Below are 11,421 nucleotides of genomic sequence, written 5' to 3'. Positions count from 1 at the left end.
CGAGCCTCTTTCTTCGGATTTTTTGGCGGCTCCCAGTCAGTGCTACTTTCTTCACTTCCAGGCCCACTTCCTAAACGGGCCGTGAACACTCTTCATCCAGCAGTAGTGCCTGTTAGGTGTCTGAGGTGTCTGTGAGGCAGTCTGGAGCTTTAGGGCCAGGAGCCCGCGGCGCCTTCCGGGAGCCATAGCTCAGGCTCCGCCCTTCGGCCCGCGCTCTGCACTGCGCATGTCCGGTTTTGTTCCCCTTCCTCGCGTCAGCTACGGGCCGAGAGGCGGCGGAGGCGGCGGCGGCGGCGAAGAAGGGGGCGGAGAGGCGAAGAGGAGCGCGGTGGGACGGGGTCTGGACCGCTCGTACTTCGGGCCGTGGGATTCTCTCCGCGTCGGCGGTAGTAGTAGCTGCCTCTGCAGCCGCAGCAGCAGGTTTGTGCGAGGTGGGTCTGGACGCGGGGCCGTAACCCCTCGGGGGCACCGCAAGGCAACTGTGGGGCCTAGCGAGGGCCAGGGAACCGCGGCCTCTCTTAACAAAGAGTCGGCGGAGCCTCGGGGAAGCCGAGGCGCAGGGGGCTGGGGAGTAGTAGGAGTGCGTGACTGAAACCTCGAGGGGCCCTTCCGAGCCTTGCCGTCCTCCCACGGCTCCCGCTTCTCCCGCAGCTCTTAACGAGGCCCAGTTGGCGGCGTTCCGGAGGCGGCGCTCTCCCGGCCGCCTGCCCTGCAAGGGAAGGGATTTGCAGGGTGCTGGGCTCCGGGTGAGGGATACCCGCGGGGAGGATTCTGACCCAAGCCAGCAGCAGTTAGCAGATGCTAGTGTCCAAGTCGGGGGACCTGATAGGGAAAAGTTGCCAAATCTGAGGACAGTAAAAGATATAGTCGGTAATCTTGGTGTAGCTTTGAGTACATCCGTGATTAGCATCACCATCGTCACACAAACTTTTTTGCGGCCTACTTAGGAGCCTATCTGATGTGGGTAAATAATTTATATGGAGTTGCAAGCATACGCGCCAATAATATAAGGAAGAACAGTCGTACTAGTCGAGAGTTTGGGGGAATCATAGCTTCCTTATCACCTTAGTGGAAGCTTTGCCCCTCACTCCTTTGGTCAGTCATTCACATTCCTCTGGCTTCCCATACATATTGCTTTTTGTAAATGATCTTTGTATATCTATTGTCCCCTGTATACACACCCCCGAACTCCTAAAGAGCAGAGATTCTGCTTCAGTTCACTTTAACTTTCCAGATCCAAGCCCAGTGGAAGGTGGGCAATAAGTCTTTCATACCAAAATTAATTTTTAGACTTTAAGCGGTGGAGGGAAAAAAATGTATGTTGTATTTTCCTGTACCCAGAAGGGGCATTATATGGCCTAATCTGCAATTCATTCACTCAAGAAATATTTTTGTTGATACCTTCTGTGTGCCTGTTCCCTACCACTGTTCGAGGTGTGTGACCCCGGCCTTCATGAAACTTACTTTCTAGTGAGGGAAAGAGAGACAGAAAACACATATATAAATTATATCGTATGTTAGAAGATAATTAATGCCTTAGGTAAAAAAAAAAGCTGCAAAGAGGGAAGGGGAGGTGTTGAATTTTGAAATAGCATGGTCAGGGAAGTATTTACATACAAGCTGATATTTAAGCAACTAGAAGGAGGTGAGGGAGTGACCCCAGCTAGTTTCTGGAGGAATGATCATTCCAGGCAGAGGGAACAGCAAGTATAAAGACCTTGCAAAGGACAATGCTGGCCTGTTAGAGGAACAGTTAGAAGACCAACATGCTTGGAACACTGTGAGCAAAGGAGGGAGTGGTAGGAGATAAGGTCAGGGAAGAACTGGGGGGACGGGGGTGCGGGTGAGGGGAAGCACAGAACAACCAGTACCTTTTAGGCTGTTGTGAAAATTTCATTTTTCTTCTGCCTGAGATGGGAACTGTCTTAGGGTTTTGGGCAGAGAAATGGTAAGAACTGACTTACATTGTAATAATTTAGTGTAATTTGTGGAAGAGTACACTTCTTTATATTTTAGTTTTATCAAATCTTTACGTAATCAGCTCTTAGTTTCTTTAAGCCAGCAGAGAGAAGAGAGATGCTTTTAAAATAAGTGTAATCCAGCATTTACTTGTATTTGGCTTTAGAAGAATGTGTTGAAATTCTTGGGTTTTGAACAGATTCTTGTTAAAGAACCGACAGATTTATAGTGTGAGTTGTTCTCAAGGCAGATTATTAGAGTGGATGGTGATCAGCTGTCACTAGAAATCTTTCTTCTCCCAAAACACAAGTGATAATGTAGTTTTATAATCAGTTGTTTTTAGTCCACTATTTTTAAAGTCATTTAGATCGTATCTTATTTGATTGTCCAAAACATAAACTCTCGCCAAATTATCTTCCTTATGTTCCAACTTATTCTAACTCCCTAGACTGCTATTTCTAGCTTTCCTCCCTAGAATGTCTTCTTCCTTCACACTTCTCTACTCAGCTTACATCTTTCTGTATAAAAAACCCCATTTTCTGGGTTCTAGCTCTCTTATGAAGCCTGTCCCCATTTGTCAGCTCGTAGTGATCTCTGACATCTTCAGTGTCATGTGGCACTGATGTATGGAATCCCTGAGTTGAAAGAAACCTGAGAAGTCTAGCTTGATATTCTCCGTTTACCAATGGAGAGATTGATTTTTGGAGAAAAAATAATGATGATAAACATGACAGCTAATACATATTGTGCACTATTTGGCAAGCTTTGTTCTAAGTGTATTTCTGTGTATGAACTCAGTTTTTCACACCAACCTTGTGAAGCAGGTGATAGTCTCACCATTTTACAGATGAAGAAGCTAAGGCCAAAGAATCTGAGTAACTTCCATGAGGTTCACATCAAGTTAGTGGCAAAGCCAGTGTTTAAACATAGTCAGCTTGGCTCCATAGTCTGTACTACTTTACTATGCTGTTATGATTTTCTGCTAAATCACAACATTTCAGCACCTAAAACAGTACCAAGCAGGTATTTCAGCTGTCTTTAATTTTTCTATTTAGCCAAGTTGTAAATTGCCTTGGGTCTCCCATATATTGAATAAACCTGAATAATGAGTGTATTCTCTGGAAAACAAAAGAGAAGAAAGTGAATAAGCCTGCTATTTTAGCCATAGAACTTGTAACATGGAGTTGGAGAGATAAAACAAGAACACAAATAGTTATGAATAGATGTTGGGTGTTTTAAGACTAGAAAGGGAGTTTGAGGAAGGAGATACCACTTCCCTTGGGGAATCATCTTCATGTCATAGTTCTACGAGTTGGTATTTGAGATAGGCTTTGAAGGATAAGACTATGGTAGGTATAGGATTTGGTGGGGAGGGTATACAGGTAGAGGGAAGAGCATTCACCAAAGTGCATGTAAAGTAGTTCTTGCCACAATGGAGAGCCTCATTCCAGCCTGATTGAGTAACTGTGGAGAGCTGTTGAATTGAAGGGAATGACAGGGTCAGAAATGTGCGGCCGGGAGGTTTGGGGCCAGGGTCTGGAGGTACCTGGGAGAAGGTTTTGCGGAGCATCTGAGTGCTCATCTCCCTTGAGCGTGACTTTCCCTAGTTCCACTATATTAACAAACACCTGCCGAAAAAAGACGGAAATTCATTTTCTCTATTCACTATTTATTTCTGACCCACTATACTTCATTTAATACTTTACCACATAGAATTGCCTTTTATAGATTATGGGAAAGGAGAGGTGTTATCCCTCAGTACTGGGCACATAGCAAAAAGTGGCTATTGATCTATATAAAACAATGTTTGTTATTTCTAAGACTCAACTCAGGTTGTTCTCTTTAAAGCAAATGCTTATACATTTTGTTTATGGTTCTATTATACAGCTAATTCTTTTCAGATTGGATGTTTTATTTTAAAAAGCACTATTTTTTAAAGAGAAAAAATGTAACTGAAATTTCACAAATATGTTTGCATTTCAGAGTAGAAACTGAGGTCTAGACAGCATCATTCTCTCTCATAAACTGGATAAAATAACAATCTAAAAATACATGTGCAAGTGGAATTCTGATTCTTTGATTTTCAAGGTTTTTTTTTAACTGGTAAACTACACGTAAAAAAACTTAAGCATTTTTAAGTGGGCAGTTCAGGGGCATTAAGTACATCCACATTGTTTTGCTACCATCACCACCATAGTGTCCACAGAACACTTTTCATCTTGTAAAATTGAAACCGTCTCCCCATTAAGCAGTAACTCCCCATCCCCCCATCCCCCAATCCCTGGCAACCACCCTTCTATTTTCTGTCTCTGAATTTGCTACTCTAGGTACCTCATATAAGTGGAATCATACAGTATTTGTCCTTTTGTGACTGGCTTATTTCCTTAACATGATGTCCTCAAGGCTCATCCATGTTGTAGCATGTGTCAGAATTGTCTCCCTTTTCAAGGCTGAATACTATTGCTATATATTTATCTCACCACATTTAGTTTACCCATCCGTGGACACTTGGGTTGCTTCCACCTTTTGGCTGTGGTGAATAATGCTACTATGAACATGGGTGTACAAATGTCTGTCCCTGCTTTCAGTTCTTTTGGGTCTATACTCATAAAAGGAAATGCTGTATCATATGGTAGTTCTGTGGTTAATTTTTTGAGGAGCCACTGTACTGTTTTCCACAGCAGCTGAACCATTTTACATCCCTACCAGCAGTTTGCAAGGGTTCTGGTTTCTCCACATCCTTGCCAAGACTTGTTATTTTCTGTTGTGTAGGTTTCTTTTTTAAAAAAATTTATTTATTTATGGCTGCGTTGGGTCTTCTTTGCTGCACTCGGGCTTTCTCTAGTTGTGGCGAGCCGGGGCTACTCTTCATTGTGGTGTGCAGGTTTCTCATTGCAGTGGCTTCTCTTTGTTGCAGAGCACAGGCTCTAGGTGGCACACGGGCTTCAGTAGTTGTGGTGCACGGGCTTAGTAATTGTGGCTCATGGGCTCTAGAGCGCAGGCTCAATAGTTGTGGCGCATGGGCTTGGTTGCTCCGAGGCATGCGGGATCTTCCTGGACCAGGGCTTGAGCCCGTGTGCCCTGCATTGGCAGGTGGATTCTTAACCACTGCGCCACCAGGGAAGCCCTTTTTTTTTTAATAGTAGCTATCCTAATGAGTATGAGGTGATACAGTTTTGATTTGCATTTCCCAAATGATTAGTGATGTTGAGCATCTTTTCATATACTTATTGGCCATTTGTATATCTTTGGAGAAATGTCAAGTCCTTTGCCCATTTTTAAAATTGGATTGTTTTTGTTGCTGGTGGTTGTTTTTAATGAAGTCTGTGAGCTTTACCTGGGTGTCAGAAGCCATGTGGTGATTTTTCACCTTTTCTGTCATCAATTTGAGAAGTGTTTATGGAGGCAGAGGTGAAGTTTCAGAGCTATTTGATATGAGTTTGCCAGCTTGTGGGAAGGATGTACCAGGCATATTGTAACCTGAGAGAAGGCCCGGTGTGTGTGTGTGTGTGTGTGTGTGTGTGTGTGTGTGTGTGTGTGTGTGTGTGTGTGTGTGTGTGTGTGTGTGTGTGTAGACCAAATAAAGGGAGCTTTGAGGAGACCCACGAATAGCAGGACTACAGTTAATTTTTTAATATCCTCACTATGTTTTGACTTTCTTATTAACTGTTTAATGGATGTCTCTTCTCCAAACAATGTTTGCTTAGAGAGTGAAAATTAATTTTAATAGCCTCAATAGCTTAAGCAGAGGAGGGTTCATTTTTTTTCTTTTTCTTTGAACATCATGAAACCAAATAGAGATTAGGTTGGCCATCTTGTGCTTCTTATATCAGCTACAGCCCCTCAAACCTCTGTTTGTCAAGGATCTGTAGCCATATACATGGACTAATAGTAGGAAAAACTGTTGTCAAGAAATTAAGAATTAGTGGTGCACTGAGGATTTAATCAGATTTAATCAGGACTGGTTGGCTAGATAGCAAGGTTTGTAATAACGGGAGATGATGGTTTTCACAAATACTGGGATGAATTCTGAAGAGCCTGAATGCATGATAGTTATTCATTCATCATAAAATTTTTTGAGTACTATATACACTAGGCACTAAGGATACTATGTTGGACAAAACAGGCAAAGTCCCTGCCCTCACGGAGCTGACATTCTAGTCAGTGGGGTATAGATAGCACAGTTGTTTGGCCTTGCTAGAGGCAATTAATTAGGGAACATGGGCAGTGTGACCTAGCTCACACTAGTGTAAGGCTTGGGGGCACTTAAGTGTTCTCAGTCTTTTGGCTGACCCAAATCTCCGAAGAGTTAAAGAAACGCATATTTCTTTACGCATATTCTAAACGCATATTTTGCGTCTTATGTCTCTAAACCATTAAGCAACTCTCACTCCCCTAAAGTCACATTGCTTGCCTGTTTGTGGCAGAAGTTGAATTTTTAAAACGAAGTATTTGATTTATTTCTTTTGTAATTTGAACCGTTTATTATTTAGTAGGATTAATTTATGCCCATCCTTTTCTTCTATCCTCAGTCTAGGGGGAAGAGTTACTTACTCCTTATTAAAGGTTTTGATCTTGTCTCTTCAGGTCTCTGCAACACCTTGTTCCTGTGATTTTTCCTGTCATCCCAAATCTTTAGTTTTTCTTTTTGTTGGCTTTTCCTCTTTAGCATATAAACATGCTTACATTTCTTCCTTAAACAAAATTCCTCTAGTTAACACCTCATGCTCTCCTTCCTGTCATTGGTAAACAGCCTAGGAAGTAATCTGCACTCCTTGTGGCCTAGTCTTCATCCTCTACCACTTACCAATCATTCCTTAACCCTGCCCCCACTCCTTCAACGGAGGCTTTTTAGTTCTTATCTCACCTGTCTTCTTTTTAGTTTTTAACATTAGACATTTCTTTCTGCCTGTAAAACTTGTCTCACCATCTGTGTCACTTTCTCTGCTATCCTCCCTTCCTCTTCGTTCGTCCTCAAGTTTCCACGTGAGTTTCTCTTCCCCTGCCCATTCCTAAATATTGACATACACTATGATTGTCTCACCCCTTTTCTCACTCTCTGCTAGCTTATCTACATCAGTAACCTCAGATGCAAATGTCTCATATCAAATCTATAGCCCCATCACAGATCTCTCTCTGCAGTTACAGACCTTACTTGCCAGCTGTCCTTAGCTCTCCCATAGGTACTGAACTGATCTCACTTTCTACCTGCTTCTCCATGCCTGGCATTTCTAGGTTTCCATCTCTACTAATGGCACCACCATTCACCCAATCTGTAAAAGCCAGAAACTTCCAGAGTTATTCTAGACTCTCCCTTCCTCCTTAGCTCCCACGTCTAATTTGGTTACCCCAGTTGATTCTTCCTCATAGATACCTAAGTAAATAACTCAGATCTACAACCCCCCTTCTCCTTCCTTATAGCCACTTCCTTAGTTGTTCATTACCTTGTCACTTTATATTTGTATTTTTATGATAATGTCCTAACTGCTTTCCTTGTGTCCAACTTTTCCTGCTGTCTCTCATCTAATCATTCTAAAATACTGATCTGAAACGTGTCCTTTTTTTTGCTTAAAATTATAACTGGCGGACTATAGTTTTGTATGGTGTGTTCTTAGCATAGTATACTAAACTGTTCCCCTGGGCCCTGCTTGTCTTTCTGAGCATGTGCCCTGCAATTTTCCCAAATGTCCTACAGAACTCTAGCTGCACTGCAATATTTCTAGTTCTCTGTGGTAACACTCAACAGTGCCTTCTATCTAAAATTCCCTCTCCTGACACTTCTTCCCTGATATAATGCCTCTTCAGATTTAAAAAGTTAACGCCAGTGTCATCTCCAGAAAAACTGTGCCTTGTCCCCAATTCATCATAGGTTGGGTACCCTCCTCCTGGGCCATCAATAAATGCACTTTGTGTAGTACCTCTATTAGAACACATCCTTTTTTTTTTTTTTAAGCTGGCTAAAACTACACTGTGAACTCCTTGAGAATGGGACTGTATCTTTCATCTATAAACGCCGAGCACCCAATGCATTGCCTGACCTTCCTCAGCAAGCTTTCGATAAACCATTGAAAGTCTTCCTGCTAGGAGATTGTTAATGTAATTCTTTTTTAAAATAAATTTATTTGTTTATTATTTATTTTTGGCTGCGTTGGGTCTTCGTTGCTGCACACGGGCTTTCTCTAGTTGCGGTGAGCGGGGGCTACTCTTCGCTGCAGTGCACAGGCTTCTCATTGCGGTGGCTTCTCTTTGTTGTGGAGCACGGACTCTAGGCACACGGGCTTCAGTTGTTGTGGCGCGTGGGCTTCAGTAGTTGTGGCTCACAGGCTTAGTTGCTCCGTGGCATGTGGGATCTTCCTGGACCAGGGCTCGAACCCGTGTCCCCTGCATTGGAGGGTGGATTCTTAACCACTGCGCCACCAGGGAAGTCCCTGTTAATGTAATTCTTACAATCTACCAAGGGTGGTTTTTTTCCATCCTTCCTTTGCCTACGTTCTGATTTCAATGGCTTATTTATTACTAGCCTCTTATTATGCATTATATACACTAGGAAAAAGGTTAAAATTCAGAATCCGTCATTTTTGTTGCTTAGGAACAGCCCTTGGAAAGCCAGGCTCACAGATTGGTTAAACGATACTATCAGATGCTAAAATTTTCTGGCTTGTAAATACTCTTACCAAATCTCATCTCACTAGAATTATGTTGATTCCCCTTAAGGGATTCCTGAAGAAGGCAGGAGATGGTCTAAATTAAGTGTAAGTAAACTATTACTTATAAAGTGCTTATTCTAGCCATGAATAACTTTTATACAAAGTCCAAAATGGGTAAAGACAGTCCCTACCTGGAACTAAGGGCAGTGGTTGACATGGCATAAATCAACTTTAATACTAAACAGACTGAACTAAGTGTTGTATAATAGTTAAAACAAAACCTATAGGTTATATATGGGGGAGGGGCATAGAACCAGAAAAGTAGAGCGTGTTGTTGCTGTTCCTGGTCCCTTTAACAATGCCATTGTAAAAAGCAGTTTTTGGAACTCTGTTCACATTGGCTTCAGAGTCTATTATAAACATTTAAACTTTTCTTATTAATGGTAAACTTTAATACAAAGAAAAAAGTAAAAATCAAATAACTGCTATTAACATTTTGATAAGCAGCCCTCCAGCTATCTCTGTACATGTAAGACATGCTTTTACATTGAACCATACCACCCACCTTGTTTTATGCCCTTCTCATATTACTCAGTGTATAATGGACACTTTTCTGTAAATGTAAAACTTCGAATGCACATTCCCGTTTGCTAAGCAATTGCATTTAAAAAAATTGATCCTAAGGAAATAAGAGTATGCACAAAGATATATGATATGTTTCATAACTTTAAAAAAACAGAAGTAGAGAAATGTATTTATTGACATTTAAAGATGTTCATGTGTATCATACTGTGAAGAAATCAGTAACTAAAACAATTTGTACAGTATGGTTTCAGTTTTGATTTTAAATGGGGTGTGTTTGTGTATACACATATGCATAGAAAAAAAGCAAAAGATATCAACGAAATTGCATATCTGGGAGAGGAATTTCAGGTAATTTTATTTTGTTCCTTTTCGCGTTCTGAGTTTTCTGCTATTCTATAAAACGTAGGTAACTTGTGTCATTAAAAAAAGGTTTTTTGGAACCAAGACTTATAAGAGATAAGGTGTTTTTAAACCCATTTGATCGGTGCTTAGGAAATTTCTTTGTTATCCTTGACAATAGGCAAACTGAATGAGATGTTAAACGAGCAATCAAATCCTTTTGAAGGGTATGGTATTACATACTGCATACCTGTTCAGATTGAGATCTCAACAAAGGAAATAACAATTTCTTCAGTGTTTCAGAAAATGTGACCGTTTCATTGAGGTTAGCATATTGCATATCTGAAGTACAGAGTTAAATTTTTTTAATTGAAATATAGTTGATTTATAGTGTTGTGCCAATCTGTGCTGTACTGAAGTTAAAATTTTAATTGAGAGGCAAAGGTTTAAAATAAAATTGTAGGCAAAGGTTGGAACTGACATAAAAATCAGTGGGCTGTTTATAAAGTTAAACTTATGTAAGTGTCTCTTGTTCCTAACAGATCAATCATTGACACCATGAACTGGAATAAAGGTGGCCCTGGCACTAAGAGGGGATTTGGCTTTGGAGGTTTCGCTATTAGTGCGGGAAAGAAGGAGGAACCAAAACTCCCACAGCAGTCCCATAGTGCCTTTGGGGCAACCAGCTCTTCTGGATTTGGAAAGTCGGCTCCACCACAGCTCCCTTCCTTCTACAAAATTGGTTCTAAACGGGCCAACTTTGATGAAGAAAACGCGTAAGTGGGAATACCTGGTAATTTAGCAAAGGTTAGGCATTGAGGTATTCATTCCATCAACAGAAATTGAAGCAAAGAAACCATTTGTTTCTCAAATAATAATATGACTTGTTAAAGTGGTTATCTCACTGGATTGCATTGTTCCTAACAAGTTAAATTGTTAAGTTTACTCATTCATAAGGAGTATACTTTTGTGGTCCTTCACTTTTGCTTGTTCCAAAAAGGATTTGAGGCCATTTAAACCTAAATGTGGCCGAAGAGTTTTAAATAATTCATGTGGCTTTTGATGGTCTTTACTGAAGTTTTTTTTTTTTCTTGCGGTACGCGGGCCTCTCACTGTTGTGGCCTCTCCCGTTGCGGAGCACAGGCTCCGGACGTGCAGGCTCAGCGGCCATGGCTCACGGGCCCAGCCGCTCCGTGGCATGTGGGCTCTTCCCGGACCGGGGCACAAACGCATGTCCCCTGCATTGGCAGGCGGACTCTCAACCACTGTGCCACCAGGGAAGCCCTGAAGTTTTTGTTTACACCATACAAGTTGTTTTGGAAACACAGGCAGTTGTCAGAACTGGCAGAGGCATAGTTTGGCTCAACACCCAAGTCCTTACAACTGTTATGTTTAATATCTTATAGTGGTAGGAAGATCTCATATTTTTGCCCACAGTTCTCAGGAAACATATTTACCGGTTACCTTTTTTAACTTGATGTCTAAGAAGGTGATTGTTAAGAAGCTGGGGCTTGAAAGTTTGAGCTGTAATTCCTTATAGATTATAACTTCTCTCTTTGCCAAGTCTGAAGAAATCTTGTATTGCTATTATTCCCAACCTGGTTGTGACGCTGCTTGAGGTTTTTTTTTAGTTAAAAAAAACCCTCAAGATCAGAGTTTTTAAAGTACACAGCAGCATTTTAAAAAGTTGGTATGTTATTTAGCAATTAAATACAGAAGTAAGTGTTCAAGATTCAGCAAAGTCAAGGATCATTATTCTAGAGAACAGTTTACCGGCTCAGAGATACTTTTAAATGATACATTAATGAAACTACTATATAAATGAATATGCATTTATGTGTGTGTGCAGCACATAACAGTGGCTAGAGCTTTTAAAATGAAGACTTGAAAG

The 11,421-nt window shown here is 41.3% G+C and overlaps 1 protein-coding gene across 1 annotated transcript in view; it reads left to right on the top strand.

Moving 5' to 3' along the window:
• Nucleotides 1-324: 324 nt before the first annotated feature.
• The window catches only part of DDX42 (DEAD-box helicase 42), a 51,611-nt gene continuing 40,514 nt past the window's right edge, over nt 325-11,421 (top strand). Inside the window, exons 1-2 of the mRNA XM_082860780.1 lie at nt 325-420; nt 10,073-10,306. Coding sequence (XP_082716906.1) covers nt 10,089-10,306 — 218 coding nt within the window. The 5' untranslated portion in view covers nt 325-420; nt 10,073-10,088. The remainder of the gene's footprint in view (nt 421-10,072; nt 10,307-11,421) is intronic.

Source organism: Leucopleurus acutus (assembly GCF_964270905.1).
Source record: "Leucopleurus acutus genome assembly, chromosome: 19".
NCBI classification, from domain to species: Eukaryota; Metazoa; Chordata; class Mammalia; order Artiodactyla; family Delphinidae; genus Leucopleurus; species Leucopleurus acutus.
The sequence above is the reverse complement of the archived record's forward strand: the minus strand, read 5'-3'. Positions and strand labels throughout refer to the sequence as shown.